This window comes from Polyodon spathula, chromosome 26 (genome assembly GCF_017654505.1).
Source record: "Polyodon spathula isolate WHYD16114869_AA chromosome 26, ASM1765450v1, whole genome shotgun sequence".
NCBI classification, from domain to species: Eukaryota; Metazoa; Chordata; class Actinopteri; order Acipenseriformes; family Polyodontidae; genus Polyodon; species Polyodon spathula.
Window position 1 is genome coordinate 10,626,224 of NC_054559.1, and position 18,685 is coordinate 10,644,908.

The 18,685-nt window shown below is 40.5% G+C and overlaps 2 protein-coding genes across 2 annotated transcripts; one reads left to right on the top strand and one right to left on the bottom strand.

The window, feature by feature from the left end:
* Positions 1-517: 517 nt before the first annotated feature.
* Positions 518-3,566, bottom strand: LOC121300961 (RING finger protein 151-like). Its single transcript, XM_041229998.1, has 4 exons — positions 3,039-3,566; positions 2,779-2,927; positions 2,427-2,547; positions 518-2,144 (listed from the first exon to the last, which is right to left on the bottom strand). The coding sequence occupies exons 1-4, from the start codon at positions 3,060-3,062 to the stop codon at positions 1,692-1,694; spliced, it is 747 nt and encodes a 248-aa protein (XP_041085932.1). The 5' UTR covers positions 3,063-3,566; the 3' UTR covers positions 518-1,691.
* Positions 3,567-5,143: 1,577 nt separating this feature from the next.
* tbl3 (transducin beta like 3) lies at positions 5,144-16,652 on the top strand. Its single transcript, XM_041230020.1, has 23 exons — positions 5,144-5,309; positions 5,440-5,491; positions 5,774-5,869; positions 6,054-6,101; positions 6,397-6,538; positions 6,917-7,001; positions 7,131-7,301; positions 7,503-7,578; positions 7,682-7,778; positions 8,078-8,295; positions 8,604-8,745; positions 9,311-9,369; positions 9,568-9,674; positions 10,198-10,333; positions 10,424-10,654; positions 11,287-11,357; positions 11,532-11,688; positions 11,892-11,950; positions 12,722-12,825; positions 13,973-14,044; positions 14,487-14,645; positions 15,098-15,188; positions 15,598-16,652. The coding sequence occupies exons 1-23, from the start codon at positions 5,275-5,277 to the stop codon at positions 16,064-16,066; spliced, it is 2,877 nt and encodes a 958-aa protein (XP_041085954.1). The 5' UTR covers positions 5,144-5,274; the 3' UTR covers positions 16,067-16,652.
* The last annotated feature ends 2,033 nt before the right edge of the window (positions 16,653-18,685 follow it).

Genomic DNA, 18,685 nt, shown 5'->3' on the forward strand with positions numbered 1-18,685 from the left:
AAAAGACTGTCTGTAATAACTTAAAGATTGACCTTCATTTCTTAAAGACAAATTGCAAGAACTTTGCAAGTGTCTGTAACTGTGGTGGCCAAGACCATTAAACGATTTGATGAAACTGGCACTCTTGAGGACCAAACAAGGTCAGGCAGGCCAAGGGTGACCTCAGAATCAGAGAACAAGTTCATTCGAGTCACAAGTCTGCAAAACCGGCGAATAACTGCCCCTGAAATACAAGAGCAGCTAAATGCTACTAGAAGTACAGATGTTTCAACATCAGCTGTTCAGATGAGATTGTGTGAAGCTGGCCTGACCATTGTTAAGAGTGCAGAATAAGAGGAAGAGACTTACCTGGGCCAAAAAACACAGAAACTGGATGTTTGAGGAGTGGAAGTCGGTCTTATGGACCGATGAGTCAAAATTTGAAATATTTGGGTCCAACGGCAGAGTATTTGTAAGACGCAGAGAGGGTGAGCGCATGAGTTCTGCATGTGTGGTTCCCACTGTCAAGCATGGAAGAGACTGTCATGGTCTGGGGTTGCTTTGCTGGTGACAGAGTTGGTGATCTTTACCAAGTCCATGGCAAGCTCAACCGGCATGGCTATCGTAGCATACTTCAGAGTCATGCCATTCCATCAGGATTACGGCTAGTTGGGCAGTCCTTCATTCTTCAGGAAGATATATATGGGGGAGCCTCCAATGTCTTCCTCTCAAGTTGGTGGTTGTTACCTTCATAAGGAAACTTAATTTCAAATATAAAGGTGATTTTCATAACCTACTAAGTGCAGTCACAAGTCTGTGTTGAGGGTTAGAATATGCATGACAAATACCCATACCCTGACTTGCCAATTTTGTAAATTAATATATTTGTGAATTGATAACTTATCCATTTTGCAATTGTTTTGATCTTGTTGTGTATGGTGCAGGCTTATTTTTAATAAAATAAAAAACTTTTTTAAATGTGTTTTTTTTTTTTTTTTTTTTTTTGTCATATATACATAAGCTTGTTCAGTCCTCCTGCCTGTTTATCCAAGGGGCTAGAGTTAAGGGTTTTGCTTTGCATATGTAGCTTGGATTATTTAGGTATTGCAGTTACAATACTGAGGTAAGACCACAGACCTGCAACAGGCAGAACATGCCCTACACAAGTGCAAATTAATTACATTTGTGGACAGATGTGCATTCTACATTCACATGAAACTTGTGTGTAGCATACCAATATCCAAACAACTTTATTTTGAATGAAACCTGTTGAAGGAAACTTAGTGAAATATTGTAAAGTTATGGAACTTTAATAAACCCGTGTGACAGTATTATGATAAAGAAAATGTGTACACCTTTTGATAGTTTCAAAAATAAATATGTATAATAGCATTTCAATACACAGTTAATGCTTAATCTTCTCATCAACACACAGAAAAAAAAAATCATTTTCCAACTTTGGGGGTGATTCTAGTAGTGGTTACACTTATCAGTAGTTTAGAGATGTATTTGTAGCTCTGTATGAACAAACATTTCATATTTACTTATTCCTACCAAACCCTTTGATTTTTCTCATCACTGCTTATAAAAGGAAGACTAAGCTAATATTGTTTTGATTATGTGAATATTTTAATACAAGCTAATGGACTACAAATTTGTTAGAACCCTACAATTTCAGGGACACAGAGAAGCAGGTTATTTTACAGGGTCACTCAGACATCGGCAGAGGACTCTGCATTGCTGCTGCCAGCATGTTCATCTTCCTCCTCATCGTCTTCATCATCCATTACCTCCAGACTGTCACAGATCAGACTGACCTGCCTCCTCATCTGCAACATGGTGCTCTGCATCTTGGACAGCTTCTTCTTGAGCTTTACAGCAATGGCTTTGTGGGTACTCTGCTGAGCCTCAAACTCCCTCTTCAGCTCCCTGTAGCAGTTGTGCTGCGCGTGGGTCTGATGTGTCAGCACAGTCCCGCATCCCATCATGCACGGCTCCCTCCAGAAGTCGCAGCTTTGCAGATGCCTCGCCAGCTCCTTCCTCAGAACCTCCACCTTGCAGCCTTCATTAGGACAGCTGATCACTTTGAAGTCACACGCTGTGGAGTGACTGTACTGATCCGAGAGGGGGAAGGTGGCACAGCAGCCGTGTATTTCATTCTTACACTGGAAAGGAAAAATAGTTCTGTTACCCTAGCTGTTCTGGTCATCCAAAAATGCCCCTGGGAAATGCTTGCTTTGTAGATTGCAAAGAAAGGGTTTACCACCTGAAAATGTATATGCCAAAGCTGTACACTGTCCTAGTTATAGAGTATTTCAATACATTTGCAAAAACGGGGGGGGGGCGGTTAGCTTTGACACATTTAATCTACAACCAGATATCAATAAATGGGATTAATGAGCTAGGATCACACACTGTCATTTAAAAGCTTGCCATAGTTTCCTTACCTTTATCTTTAAACGGCTGATGGATTTGCTGAGTTTGTACACCACAAACATCAACTGCCGATGCACCACCTTTCTGCAGCAGGGACACGTTTCCTGCCTGGAGGGAGAAAGGTGTTTCACACTTATCCCAGTAGATGTCGCTATAACCCCAGCAATGTAAACTTAAATGCATTAATAGAACAATACTGCAGGCCCACTATATTTTGAAACAGCATCACATACAAAAAAAATTATATATATATATATATATATATATATATATATATATATATATATATATATATATATATATATATATATTAGAAACAGGGTATGACTAGGGCATCCATTGTATTGCACGTTCTAACAGCACGAAATATGGCTGCATTTTACGATTGGAGATGTCTTAACATTATGGCTGCATGCGATTCTGACCGGGCATCTCAGAACCCCATGGCAGATGCTGCAGACAAGATCTTGGTCTGGCACCTCAACAAACTGCTCAAGATCATAACCACCGCTCTGTTAAAGAACAAGTCATATAATTACACATAGGTTCATATGGGTGCTTAGCCCATTCCAATGTGTTTAAAACAAGCCAGTGGGTTTTTGTTTTGACAAGGATATACCTACCGTTGAGGGATCATTTACTGTCATTTAAACCAAGTTGAAAGGCTCAGTCCAGGGCTCAATTAAATAAGATTACATGTAGGTTATTATAGTGCCAGTTACAACTCAGAACACATGAGTTATGCACTAAACGCAAGCTGAATGAGACACGGAGCGAGGTTTGTCATGTGAACGATTCCCATTACTTCTGGAACAATAAAAAGCTACCATATGACAACAAAACACTCGCTTTTCAAACGTTACGTTTCTAAGGTAGGCCATCCGGGTCAAAAACGCATACCTTGTACACGTTTTCATTTGAACCATACCAATCAGACTGCATAAAGTAGTAGGCGTTTTAAAGAAATGTAAATTAAATCCGCATTCTCCAGGTTGAAGCTGGACATTTTACAGTAACACCAAGTGATGCGGACGTATTTATAGCGTAATTACAAGAGTAGCCAATCACATTCGGGATAACTGCAAAAAGGACCTGCAAAATACCACGGCGAGAGATTGTCTTCTAACGGGCAAATACAGATTTGCTAAGTGCTGTCCATTTAATATTACACGTCTCCGGAAAAATGGGATTTCAGCTCAGATTCCCCCCCCCCGGTTGGAAACATGCAATAGTAAAATGTTCCCCGTTTTGCAATTGTACTCTTTTTTTTATACCGTACAAAAATAGCAGTGCGATTGCCATTCAAAAATAAAATAAACAATTTTATGTGTTTCACAATCTGTTTAATTTCCTGGACCATGTCCTTTGTTTGACAATAAAAAGAAAACAATGGCTATGTGCCATAATTACACCCGATGTTTAGCTTTTAACTAAAGATTAGGTACACTTATTTTGACTGCTTCGCCCATGTCATAGAATTGAAAAGAAAAAAAGTCCAAATTTTTCAACCTGGAAATCTGTTAACTCAATGCCGACTTCTTGAGACTGACAATGTTGACTGTGACACGATTCAGTTTATATTACCAAGAAGTGTTTTTTTTTTTTTGGACTTGTTTTTCAATTTCAAATGTAAGGCGACTTTTAATTGGCCAATTTATTACACATACTATTTTCTTTAAATTCACCGGCTCTAATTTAATTTTCATGGATCTGATTGGCCAAATTAGTACGTGTAATTAGAATTACAACACGTACTAATTAAACCCAGAAGTGATGCTGTTACATTGCAAGTAAAACCCGTTTCGATAAATAACTCACCATCTTTCCAAAACCACGGGCATCTGGATACTAGCACTGCTATCATTCCTAAAGCATTTGATGTGTTTGTTTATGGTGGGCTTTTTAGCAGCTCTGTTCTCATGAGCGCATCCTTCCAGCAAAACAACGGATCATGCGTAACCCTGTCCAACAATGGCGTGAATACAACGAGGCTGTTTGTTAGATTATGCTTGCAAAGTGTTCGATGCATGCATGCAACAGTTTCAACCCTTTGTTTAGGTTCTAGTCGTGGTTACCACAGACCAATTGATTGATTTACCTGGAAAAGCCTCCTCTAATGAGATGCACCATAACTAAAATGAAAAATACCATGAAACGAGTATACTGATTTGTAGAGGGCAAATTGAGAGTTTATTCTATATGTAATTGACTTACATGACTATTTACATGTGTTTCGCTTGATTAATTATAGAGTAAATATGTAATATGTTACAGGAACCAATACGTAAACAAACGCGCATTTAATGAAATGTAGTAGCAGAACATGTTGCAACCGTGTTTTATTTATAATATATATATATATATTATATATATATATATATATATATATATAATTTATATTATATAATATATTATTCGATATATATGATATAGATATATTAATATATTACTATATATATATCTATATATATATGCATATAATATTATATATATATATAATATATATATATATATATATATATATATATATATATATATATATATATATATATATATGATGAACTTATGTAATCCATGCTTTCTTCAGTTATCCAAATGGAGATTTACAAATGGAAAAGTATATTAAAACACAGAACAGTTAATTCCCTAATAAGCAAAACCACTATCAATTAGAAAACTGCAAGTTCCCTAACCACGTGCCAGTTTGGCATGTGATGACGTACAATGCGTGCGCAGGCCAAGGAACTGTTGCTGGAAACACATGGCAGATAGCGAGCTTGGCTTGGTTTTGCTGGTCCAGAATTAATTAGAAGCATTTTAATATCTCATAGACTGCTGAGGACCACGGGAAATACAACCATGGCAAGCAAAAACACCCTGCAGTTCAAAACAAAGTAAGTGGGTCAAGATAGTGAGGTGTCTGTGATTGTAGTAAAGAAGCAGCACACATGCTGTTCTCACTAAATATGAAAGCGTGATGGAAAACACTATCCTGATGTTAAATTGTGCCTTTTTCTGTTTTAGCTACGCTGTTTCCGGCAAAATCGAACCATTTTACAAAGGAGGGAAGGTTCAGGTAAGAATCACAATAAAAACGCGGGGTTATATTCTGCTGCGGAATAGTAAACCTATACCCTAGTGTTAATGTTGCACATGTACATATGCCTGTTAAGTTTACTGAAGCAGCACGAGTAAGTCGCTGTTAACAGCTGTATACTACGTATCTAAATAGTACACAATTCCAAAATGTTCTTGCCATAATATGGTAATGCATTTAATATAATTATGCAGGTTTTATTAAGAGATGTTACCAACCCACCTATCTATACAAATGCAATTTTGTTCTCTTATGCTTTAGATCAGTAAAGATGGAAAATACATTTTCTGTACCTGTGGTACAAAAGTCAATGTCCTGGATATCGCAACAGGACGAGTCTCTCACAGAGTTGAACAGGTAGGGGTGCTATTCATTCATCTAGTTTAAGGTTGATGGCAGATTACTTTATTATTAAAGTTAAATCCTTTTTTTCTAATAGCCTTTTTTTTAATCAATTCTGTTGCTATTTACACATGTCCCGTAACCCAAAATTACAACCCCTCTTCACCTCTCCCAGTAATCCTAATGTATGTATTCACAGGATGATCAAGAAGACATTACGTCATTTACTGTCAGCCCAGATGACGAGGTAAGCTACGAAAGCAATTGAAGCAATAGTTAAATTCAATACGACATAGAACAAAGCAGAGATAAAATGACGAAAATGTGAATCATCTAAAAATATTTATCCAGTAAGGCACTGTCGTGTGGTGTTCAGAGTGAGTCGTGATCAGGAGTTTGCTGGTTCAAATCCTGGTCATGCCAAGTTTAGGGCCTTGGCTGCATTGGCTTGTGTGCTCCCATGAACTCCACAGTTATTGACCCAGTTGTACATACTGTACTTGCGATGTTTTGTTAAAAGCCATGTCCTTTACCTGCTTCAGATCCTGGTGACCAGTAGCCGTGCCCTGCTGCTGAAGCAGTGGGACTGGAGAGAGAACAAGTGCACTCGCACCTGGAAAGCTATCCACATAGCACCAGTTGCAAGCATGACCTTTGACCCCACCTCTACTCTCTTGGCTACAGGTACTGTTTTTAATTTAATTTTTTTTTTAAGTTCTTAGTGTCTTGTGCTGAAGCAGTAGTGAGTATTCTGGAAAAAGGCTCAATGTACATAGCTCCCTTTATAAGCCCATATAGAAAATTGTGTTTCTGTAACAAAAAAAAGTGTAGAATGTGTTTTCTATTCCTCCTAACTTCCTATGCTGTCAGTGCAAGTAGTTTATGCTTATTTGTTAGGTTTAAAAGTGGGCAAATAAAACCTAAACAGGTTGCTTGTGATAAAGTGTGCACAGTCAAGGCTACACTGTGCAAGAATATAGTGAATATGTTTGTGTAATGATGCTTGCAGGTTGTTGTCCAATGTCCCACCTTGTAACTGTTGAATTTGCGGTGTGTTTGTAGGAGGCTGTGACAGCACCATCAAGGTCTGGGATGTGGTGAAACAGTACTGCACTCACAACCTCAAAGGATCCTCTGGAGTCGTTCAGTAAGACATTTATATTCAATGCCTGGAACTTTTGTATGTGTTTTACTAGCCTATGTGCAATGTATATGAACGTTCAGACCAGGGTTGTGAATGACCATCTGTAATGAAATCCTTTTGAAACCTCCCCAGTGTTGTGGAATTCCACCCCAGTATCTCCCAGCTGCAGCTCTTCTCCTCCTCGATGGATTGTAAGATCCGTATCTGGGACCTGAAGTCCAGCAAGTGTGTGTCTGTCCTGGAGAGCCACTACAGTGCTGTGACCTCGCTGTCGTTCACTCCTGACGGCAACACGCTTGTCAGGTACTGCTCTTCTGTCTGATTGGTTACAGTTGCGTGTGTGCACTTCCGAAAAGAAAGGGTGATTGTCAGCTGTTTGACCTTGTGTTCTAGCCAAAATAAAATATGCCAGATCTGTCAAGGTCTGGACTCCGTAGGGCAATTATTACTGAATATCACTAGCTTTCTTTGGTAGTATTATTTAACATTTGAATCTATTTCCAGTTCCGGACGGGATAAAATCTGCACAGTTTGGGATCTGAAAACAAAGACACCTACGAGGACTGTACCTGTTTTTGAGGTAAGGAGGATGCTGTATAGACCATAGTCCGCACAATGGAAACACACTCTGTTTATCTGTACCTGTGTTTTCAAATTTCATTTCTCCCGACCCCCCCTCCCAGACTGTGGAAGCTGTCGTTCTACTGCCTAAGGAAGGGGACTTCTCTAAATTGGGAGTGAAGAGTGAAGCGCTCCACTTCATCACTGCCGGCAGCAAGGGTGAGTGCAGTCACTGAACCATTCAGGTTTTAGTTTTGCACTGTGGAAGAAGGGAGAAAGAACAAAACGCGTATTTGACCTTTGTCTCAATATCAAAATCTTTATATCTTGCATGGTACAATCAGCCATAAGGAGCCCAAATGTCTTGTTTTCAGCAAGAACCCTAATAGGAGAGTCAAGCATCCTCTCAATACTTTAATCTAGATAGACCTGCAAGTATAGAAGTTAAGATTTTATTTGTAGCTTCCAGGATGTAAATGTTGTTTTAATACTGTGATTCTGCCTCCTCCCCCCCCCAGGTGTGCTGCGGGTGTGGGAGGCTAGCTCTGCTCGCTGTGTCTTCACCCAGACTGTGCCTGCCAGGCCCCAGCCAGTAGAGGTGGGAAGCGGGGAGGAGCCAGATGAGCACAGCCTCACCCACTGCTTGCTGTTGCCCGCTACCAATCGGATTGCCACGGTGACCGCCGAGCACAACTTCCTGCTGTCCGACCTGCACACGCTCGTTCTGGAGCAGCAGGTGAGGAGCACTGATTGATGCTGCTGTCATAGATTTAGGGATATAGGGCTGTCTTCTGCCTTTTCAAGCTAGTGTACTAGGTCAAAATTCATTTATAATCGCTGTATGTTTTAATTAAAGGTATGAATGTTTAACAAGGAATACAATGGGGGGGTTGTAGTTTTTATTTTATTATTCCTATTTAGCGTGACTGTTGAATGCTGAAAAATTGAATGTCATTGCGGGGTGCTGCGGCTCTGTCTCTGTAAAGTGTACAGCTCTGGACAAGAATAAATGGTAATGCTGTTGTCTGATGACGTCTTTACCAGTTTGTGGGCTACAATGATGAGGTTTTGGATGTGAAGTTCCTGGGCCCAGCTGACTCTCATATTGTCGTGGCGACGAACAGCTCTCAGCTGAAGGTCTTTGACTTGGCCACGTCAAATTGTCAGATCCTGCACGGGCATTCTGGTAAGAATTCTTCCAGGGCAGTTGGTAAATGAAACATGTAGGAACGTATATGATTCATATTGAAGCAGATTTTAGTACCGAAGACTTTTGGGGACATTTGCCAAAGGTGATTTGATGTATGTGCAACCAGGAATCACTGTGGAGAAACAATCTGGCACTGTCTGAACACTAGGTGGCACAAGTGATCAGAGTTTTAAGTGTATGTTTGGTTTGAGAACTTGGTCATCTCTTCACCTTTTGCCCAGTCACGTTTAATGTTAAGACATTCGTTTTCGAATATTATTAAAACGATGGTGGTGGGGGGTAAGCTGTACATTTTATCAGAAGCATTTTAATGTAAAAAACATTCTCTCCTAGCAACATCATGTAAATGATCTAAAACCGCACACGTGATGTCTGAAACCATTTAAATGAATCAATTTATATCAGAACTCCTTCAAAACCTTTTAATTCTTTTGTAATGGGCACTACCACACAACCTGAAATATCACATTAGAGTGTCCTGTAGAAGGTACATTGCTTGCTTTTGTTCACAGAACTACTAATTTATTATAATTCTTTGCAGAGACTGTTCTGGCATTGGATGTGTTCAGAACTGGTTCCATGTTTGCAAGCTGTGCAAAGGTAACGTATCAAAACGTATGCTAGTCCTGCTCCATAGCGCTGACTCGGAGTCCGTTTCACAAGATGACACTAGTTTAAAAGCAAACCCTCTGAAAATATTCTCAGCAAATCAATTAACAAATACACTTTTACAAATTGCTTACATAGGATTTTACCTTTTGCAATTAAAAAACAATTTGTAATCTTTTATTTATCCAGGACAAGACCATCCGTGTGTGGCAGATGAATACAGAAACGGGGGTGGTGTGCTGTGTGGCACAGGGATCTGGTCATGCAAATGCCATTGGAAGTATTTCCTGCTCCAGGTGTGGTCTGTCTCTTGGTACAGTTATGTACTCCTAGCTCCCTACATGACACTTATATTATCCATTAAGGGATGAGTATCCTTGGTAACAGGGACAATCTGTATGCACAGATTCATACAGTATATTCATATTTCTTGGGAATTGCTCTATTTGGGATGAAACTTAGTTGGGTTATCAGAAGTTTATGGTGACCTACTCTTGCATTAATTTATGTATAGTCTGTGGTTTCAAAATAAATAAGTAAGGAAGTTTTTAGATCTGACGGTAAAGGCCAGAGCTGTCTTAACCAAATTTGAGTAATTGGTAATTTGCCATCCTCTCAATGTTGCCTTTATCCAACACTACGTTCAATAGGTGTGTAACACACCTGTGCTACATACACAGTCTTCAGGCTTTCTGTATGGGTTCCATTGCATTGCATGTACACACATTCATGGAACAGTTCAAATTGACAGTTTTATTCCTTGAGATGCTAATATATAGGGCTCAAGCAGAAACTCTTGTTCGGTTTTGGTCTTCTCAGAATAAAGCAGAGCTTCGTGGTGAGTGGCAGTCAGGACTGCACAATTAAGGTCTGGGATCTCCCAGCATCCCTGGCAACAACAGGAGGCAGCCTTGAAGTCCTGCATGCACGTGTCACTGAGAAAGGGCACGACAAAGTAAGACAACAGTTGGTTACCTTTTATAACAAAGCTTTTTTTAAAGTGTTCCATTCTCATCCTTTCTTTGCTTTCTCTCATTCTCTCCAGGACATCAATAGCATTGCAATTTCACCCAATGACAAGCTGCTGGCAACGGGTTCCCAGGACCGGACAGCGAAGCTCTGGTCCTCTTCTGACCTCTCCCTTCTGGGGGTGTTCAAGGGGCACAAGCGGGGGATATGGTGCCTGCAGTTCTCTCCCATGGACCAGATCCTGGCCTCTTCCTCTGCCGACGGCACTGTCAAGCTGTGGGGGCTGCAGGACTTCAGCTGCCTCAAGGTAGACTTTCTTTAACAATGCAGTATGTTCAGATCCAGTGTAGGTGTAATTTGCACCTGGAATAATAATGACTGCTTGAATAAGAAATCCTCGTGGAAATGAATTTATTAATTTTGAACCAGGAATGCCCCATATTGGAACGAACATAATTACTAATAAACAACCAGTTACTGAGTACGTCAGAATCGCGATTACACCCTTTGCATTGTGTTATCTGCATTTGTGCAATCCTAATTGTATTAACAAAATATGTGCAGTAGAGTTTAGCTACAAGGATTAAATCCTTAATGTAATGTACAACCACAAATGCAACTTTGAAAAATATGGTTTACCCTAATTTTTATAAAAAGTTTAGACTGCCTGTAGGCAAACTGTTCTTAATTTCAATCCAGTAATTGTAAAAAGGCACCCTGTGCAGAATAACAAGATTTCTCTGCAAGGTCATCCTTTGTTCGGTGAGAGCTGCTAACAGTTCCTGTACATGGGAGAGCATTGTCAGTAAGACTATGCATGCTATTTATTTGTGTTGTACAGTTGTGAATTGTTTTTGGGGGTGGGGGGTTGCAGTGTAGAATTATTGCATAGAATCATGGAGGTGTCTTTCTGATGATGATGATTATCTTCTGTTGTAGACTTTTGAAGGTCACGATGCCTCTGTGCTGAAGGTTATTTTTGTGAGCAGTGGAACACAGTTGTTGACAAGGTAACCTTTTTTTTTTTTTTTTTGTGGTACTAAAACTGGAGCTCTCTTGTAAATGTCTCACAGGTAACATATGTCTGCTAACGGAATGTAAAAAACAATCGCATAAAATAGTGTCAAGCTCGCTCTCTCTCTCTCTCTCTCTCTCTCTCTCTCTCTCTGTTTCGCTTTGATCAGCGGGTCTGATGGGCTCTTGAAGCTGTGGACAATCAAGACAAACGAGTGTGTGAAGACGGTTGACGCACACGAAGACAAAATCTGGGGGCTCCACAGCAACAAGAAGGATGAGCTGGTGGCTACTGGCTCGGCTGACTCCTGCATCACTCTGTGGAAGGTTAGAGCTGCATTGCAGGAGGACCCTGCTAATTCTGGAACAGTGGGGCATGGATAGGGTTTGGGTTACCTCCCTATGCACCTTTTTTTTGGGGGGGGGGGGGGGGGTGGTTTTGTTTGCACAGCCACAATGTCTGTTTTGTATTATACTGTGTACTTTCAAGTAGATCTTAAAGATGAAATTTCTTCTTTTCTTTTACAAAGGATGTCACTGAAATTGAACTTGCAGAGGAACAAGCCAAGCAGGAAGACCAGGTCATGAAGTAAGCATCTGGATACTGCAGATCATGAAAATTAACTTTCTTTTGAGACTTGCACTGCCGGCTAACTTTCTGCAAAACTATCCTATAGCACTGCTCTAACATGCTTTTTGAAGTTGTGCTTTTTTTTTTTCTTGCAGAACTCTATCAAAACATATCTTGCTGACATACACTCCTTATCTGCCCTTTCTCTTTCTCATTATTTATTTTTTGAGAAACACAGCTGCTTTTGTCTCAAACAAAGGAGCACTCGGATAAGAAAAGTCTTCAGATGTTGCTGCCAGAACTCTTGTGTCAAGTTTATGATTTAACCATTTACACATGCAGTGATCTGGATAGACAAACACAACTGTCACGTATACAGTAATTTGCACATTACATTTGAACACCCAGTGCTTCTGTTTTGATTTGTTGTGCATATAAAAATTAAAACACTAACTGAAAAGTTTGAATAAAGGCAAATTAGTGATTATGTAATTTTATTGATGATCTTAATAGCACACACAAGCAAGCAATTTAAAATAGTAAGAGAAAAGGAACACAGCCGCAGTTAATGTATACTTTTTATAAGTTCTCTTACAGCCACAGTACAGTACTTTTAAATGTATAATATTTGTGATTGTTGTGTAATTGAAATTTTTTTTTTGGTGTTGTAACTTCAATAAATACTGACGGCATGCTTTAGGCACCTCATAACAAAAGTTACTGATCAGATGACTTTTTTGCTGGCCCCTTGAAATTTGAATTAATAAGTATTTTTTATTTTTATTTCAGACAGCAAGAGCTCTCCAACCTCTTGCATGAAAAAAAGTATTTAAAGGCTATGGGCTTGGCAATCTCCTTAAATCAACCTCACACCGTGCTCATGGTCATCAAAGGTATGCTTTGAACTTGGGTCCGATAGTATCTTTCATTCTGAAAGCAAGAAACAACAAAGCAATAATACAAAATACACTCCTCGGAAATATAGCAGACAGAAATGTACCCCCCAGAGGATACCTAACTATCTGGTGTGTCTGTAACATTGAACTTGAACTCTGCTTTCACAAAGCCAGATTAAAAAAAAAAAAAAAAAAAAAAAACCTCCATTGCAGCACAAACATTACAGTAATCCGTCACATATCTGCCCACAGTTTGTCCCCCATGATCAACCTGTTCAGCAACAACAGTTTATTATTGAAAAGAGAAGATTAGTTCAGAGATTGTAGATCCTATCAAAGTTTTCATGCACCTTGTTGTATGTGCTCCTTGCGCTGCCCTTGCTGGAAGTGTCACACGAGCTGTTCAGTGTGTTGACTTGGCATGTAAATAAATCCTGTTCGTCTGCGGGATGTATCAACTCCACCTCCATCTCGCTCTACTGCCTGTCACTCTGCAGCAAATGCACACACGGCAGACGGCTACTCTGTCACAAGCATTAACACCCTGTATCTTTCTAAACAAGGGATTTAAAGGAGCTACCTAATAAAAACTGAATCTCAAAAAAATAATTGTGTGGATATAATAATTGTACAACTATATATAGTGGTATTTAAAACAGGATCCATTCATCCGATCTTTTACGTACCCGCCCTTACTCTGGTCCCACCGCAGTCAGATATGCGACGGACTACTATATAGAAACTGAAATGATTGTTTTGCAAAACAGATCACAGACATGCTTTTAGTGATTCATTGCCAAAGTTGAAAATGGCAAACAATGCATGCTGCAGGAATGCTAGTAGTCTTCAAGTATTTATAATGTGAAAAAATAGGCATCATTAGCGTCTAGTGTTTTCTTTGACTTGGCAAGCTTCTATGGGGATATAAATGAGCCAAGATTTGAAGATGCCTTCCATGAATGATGACTTTGTCAGTTGTGAGCAAGAGGTTATTAGATGTAAAAACTGCACATTATGCCAAGTAAACAGATTAAATGCATCTTGCCATTCGACCTTGTTAAGCTTGTCTGTCTACTATTAATCTCTTTATGGTTTTAACAAGGTTTTGTCTTATATTTTTTTATATGTATTTATTTGTTTGCAGGAATTCTTACAAATGACGATGGTGCAGAGCAGCTTGAAAAAACGATTTTAAAATTACGACGGGATCAAAAAGGTCTGTACACCTTTTTATTTCTTATCTGTATCTGTTACTGTGGGTAGTTATGTTTTGGTTGTGCTTTTTGTGCCAGTATATTAATGTTATGCCTAGCAGGTGCAGCTCAAATCCCTTCCTCCTGAAGCACAGGAGTTTTATTGTGTTCTGCTGCTTTTCAGAGATGTTATGCTACAAAACAGCCTGAACCATCACTTGCATTGCAAAAAGTCTCACTCCTTGTTCTACAAAAAAAAAAGTCCATCTTTTTTTATTTATACTTTTATTTAATATTGTATTTAAATAATTCTGTGCTATTAAACCCTCCTCAGTACCGAATCTGTGCGCTAAGCCAAGGTTTAGTATGTGCACTGGTTTGGGTGCAGCAGGGAGACCGGTGTATGAGAGAAGGGAGAATGGAGAATGGCCACGTAATCCCCAATGTTGTGTTTCTGGGTTGCAGAGGCTGTGCTGCGGTTCTGTGGGGTGTGGAACACCAACGCCAGGAACTGCCAGGAGGCCCAGGCGGTGGTGCAGGTCCTACTTCAGCACGAGAGCCCAGAGGAGCTGTTGCAGTACAGCGGGGTCAGGGCAGCACTGGAGGGGCTCATTCCATACACCGGTGAGCAATCGGGCTGTTAGTCATGTCAACCACTCGGCAATCAGTAACAGAACTATGTAGTTAAGTGTAAAAGGTTGTGAAACGATTATAAAGTTGATACATATAAGGAACCTGGGTCTGATTTACTTATCTATTGTTTTTTATTGTATTAAACGTTTGTTCAGCCTTGCTCAGTTGGGAAGGAAAGGGTTAATAGTGTGATCCGCATGAATTCAATGCTAACAGTACCATAACTTCAGACACTCACTCATAGATTCTGGGTTAAAAGTAATTGAATCAAGGTGATTACTGGGCTGCTGTTATTGGTTAGAAGCCACAAGAAGCACTGCATTAGCCTTGGTGGTCCGGTAGGTTAGGGAGGAAAATCAACTCCAGGATAGTTCACTTCATCAAGCAGAATAAAGTTTAATCTAATACTTTGTAATTTTTAATTCTTCATTTGCCATCTGCAGAGCGACACTTCCAAAGGATCAGCAGGCTGCTTCAAGCCTCAATGTTTGTAGATTACATGTGGGAGAACATGAGGCTTACCGGCAATGCCAGGTAAGCTCAAGGGAATACATTTTCAGATGAATAACAATTGATTAAACATGCCAGGCATTTGTTTGCATTATGTGATAGCTATGTACACGATAGGCACTTGACTATACTTGATGCAATTAAGAACAAATGCCTGTAATCTTCAAAACTAACTTGGCACGTATATGTAGTGTGTGAGCATGGGTGGGCGTGTGTGCATGCAAAATTGATTTAAAAGAAATGCATAATGCCTCATGAAGGAAGTAAAGCATTTTCAGAAAGTAACCCTGACTCATTGCACATTGATTACAGACCTGCCATATTGTCTTGTTCATAAATTACAGTCAAATGCTTGACATCCCTAACAACTATTTCTGTTTCTTTATTGTGTAAATACAAATGCGTCTTCTCATCTGGTCCTGTGTATTTTCAGCTGTAGGGAAAACCAGGATGAGGAAATGGAGTCCTGTTCTTCTCTGGGTGGACTGGCACCATTGTTCACGATCGATCCAAATCCTAGCAAGGGCCTTGATTCAGAGGGTGAGGACTCTACAAGACTAGAGGAACCTGAGAGACTGGGGCGAGGCAAGGTAGAGGAGGAGGAGGAGGAGGACGATGAGAGCTCTCAACCAGAAGAGAGTGATGATGATGTAGGCGCTGCCAACAAAGGTGTGAAGAGCAGGCAGACTGGGTCGCCAGAGGAGGGTAAAGAGAACATCGAGCCGGAGTCCGGCAGCGAGGGGGATTCGGATTGTGAAGAACAGATGGAATGGAGGGAGAACGAGGAACAGCAACTTCTTAGAAGAGAAATGGAAGAAAGGCCGGGGACGATGACCACCAGGAGCCAAGCAGAAATGCAACCGGCAACCCCCCGCACCAGGGCAATGAGACTGAGAAGGTGATGGACCAAGGAAAGGACTGACTGACTGGAGACCTGGTTTGAGCTTGTCATTCATTGCCACATTAGAGCAAACCAAAATGTACTAAACTGGTGAACAGCAGCACATCGTTTGAGATGGTGTCACGAGGTAGGAGGTCCGTTGTAGTCTGAAATGACTGAATATTGTACTGTAAGATCAACCCCCACCCCACCAGTGCTTTAATATTAGCATAAGTCTGACACCTCTCTCTCCCACAGATATCCATCGCAAAACTCCTCCACTGTTTTTAGTTTTTTACAGTGGCTAATGATCCTTGGAACCATAGAACTTACTACACTCGTATCACACAATATTGTATATTTCATGGATATACAAGACTGTTCCTGCTGACTGTCTAGTTGAATTACTTTTGATGGCAAATATTTTGTAATCAGTACATTTCCTTAATGTATTATTTTTAGTTTATCAAGTTTATACATCTCAAGTTTGCACACTGAGTCATCTATGAATCTGTAATTATTGTATGAACAGTGCATGTTTTAATAAACTTTTGGAACCAGTTTGAACAATAAAAACGTTTTGCTCCTCTCTACTAGTGTGTGTAATATGTAGCTTTTGTTTGCCCTAAGGTTTTGGTTTTGGTTTGTTGGATATCAAAAGACTTGTCAGGTTATGTCATTGCCTACTGTGACCGGGGGTTCCTAGGGGGCTGCTCACAATTGGCAGAGTGCTGCCTGAGTAGAGAGGGCTTAGGTTGGCAGGGTAATTGATCCTGTGGCTGATAGGGCGCCAGGGCGTGGAGCCATTCAGATTTGTGTTGTCCTCCGGAACTGTGGCTCTGGTAGTTTCGCTGTGGATCCACAGTGCGAAAAATGACAGATTGGCAGGAACACATTTCAGAGGACGTGCGTTTCAGCCTCTGTTCCCTGAGTTGCCGGGGGGTTGCAGTGGTGAACCGGGATAAAAATAATAATTGGGCATTCCAAATTGGGGAGAAAACCACGGTAAAAAACATTTGCGACGACTAAATAAAAAAGAAAAAAAAAGATAATTGCCAACAAAAAAAGAAACAAGGCAGAAATACTAGTTAGGAATATCATTTTTGCAAACCGGTTTGGGGGAAAATCTATAAGGAAACGTTATAGTTTAGCTATGGGAATATCAAAAATAAGAGTTTTATCAGTTATATGCAGTCATACGTGGTTAACTCATACAACGAGTAAAACTGACTAAAATCGCAAAGCAGTAATAAAACATGACTGGTTGATGGCTTCTTCACAATGTGAGGGGTAACGTGTTTTGGTATATTGCTGTGTACAAGTGAAGGTCATATCTGCTGTAGTGAATAAACAAGCTGTTGACTGTACAGCACATGGTTTTAAACTCCTTTTAGCAGGAGGTGTGTGCTGTAACTAGGAGAAAATGCTTGTGAGTGCTTCAAAGTACAGTGCTACATGTGTTGCTGGGCACAAGACAAAGCTGAGTGGTTTAATCACATACAGTAGCTACGTGGTTACTTGACCACAACGCACACCTTAAAGTGTCTTATTATGATTATAACATCGAGTCTTGAGTTTTAGAACTAAATATATTATTTAAATAAGTAGGAGCCCAGAGTTTAAGCAACCTCATCCTGTTAAATTAATTGTATTTCCCTTAGCTGCTGTTCGAAGCATCCAACAGTAAAACGATAGGTTACGCATGTTAACCCCGGTTCCCTGAAAAAAGAAGATGACCGCCAAAACAATGTGTTTGGGATATGCCTGCTTTGTCAGGTATTTGCTGAGCGTTTGATATCAAACCTGCCGATAGGCCCCTCCATGGAGTGATGTCCTCGGTCCCGCTTCCTGAGGTAATAAAAAGTCACGGCACGGAGACTCAAGTCTCTTTTGCATTGAACCCACGAATGCAAGTGATGCGACCTCGTAAGGTTGGCAGTAATCTCTTTCAGGGAACTGGGGTTACATCTGTAACCTATCGTTCCCTTTCAATTCGAAGGTGACAGCCAAAATAATACTTTTGGGAAAGTATATCAAAGCCGTCGCGAGGGAGAATGAGCAGACAGCATATGAGGGACATCACGCTACAGCCTTCTAGTGTTGGTGGTATAAGCATGCAACCTCAAGGACCCTGGTGCCTATTGAAGGCATAGAGGCATCTTATACATTAAGTTGGTAGAACCTGGTAAATGTATGCTGGGTAGTCTAGCTAGCTGCAGTTCAAATATCGGTCAACGGGGCACCTCTAAAGAGGGCCCATGACTTAACCACATCTCTAGTAGAGTGCGCAGCCAGCCTTACAGCTGGGGGTAGGCCGGCATTAGTATACACAGTCGAAACCGTGTCCACAGTCCAATGGGACAGTCGCTGCTTAGAGAGAGCTTGACCTCGGGTCCTTTCACCATGACAGACGAAGAGCTGGTCAGACTGACGCAGCGTTCTCGTTCTACCCACATAGCATCTCAATGCCAGAACCGGGCTGAGGGAATTTAATCTCCTATCGGACTCTTCTGCAAAGGGAGGGGGATGGAAAGCCTCTAGTTCCAATGACTGATTCAGTTGAAAAGCTGTAATCACCTAAGGGAGGAAAGCAGGGTTCGTGCGCAACGACAGCCTGTTACCATTGTCCCAAACACGCATA

Excerpts from the sequence above, each read along its gene's own strand:
- LOC121300961 (XM_041229998.1), bottom strand. The coding sequence starts at position 3,062 with ATGACAGTAAATGATCCCTCAACG. Across the intron at positions 2,928-3,038 it reads CAGTAAATGATCCCTCAACG|AGCGGTGGTTATGATCTTGA; the intron begins GTAGGTATATCC and ends GTTCTTTAACAG. Across the intron at positions 2,145-2,426 it reads TCAGCCGTTTAAAGATAAAG|TGTAAGAATGAAATACACGG; the intron begins GTAAGGAAACTA and ends TTTCCTTTCCAG.
- tbl3 (XM_041230020.1), top strand. The coding sequence starts at position 5,275 with ATGGCAAGCAAAAACACCCTGCAGTTCAAAACAAA. Across the intron at positions 8,296-8,603 it reads CGCTCGTTCTGGAGCAGCAG|TTTGTGGGCTACAATGATGA; the intron begins GTGAGGAGCACT and ends CGTCTTTACCAG. Across the intron at positions 11,951-12,721 it reads CAGGAAGACCAGGTCATGAA|ACAGCAAGAGCTCTCCAACC; the intron begins GTAAGCATCTGG and ends TTTTTATTTCAG.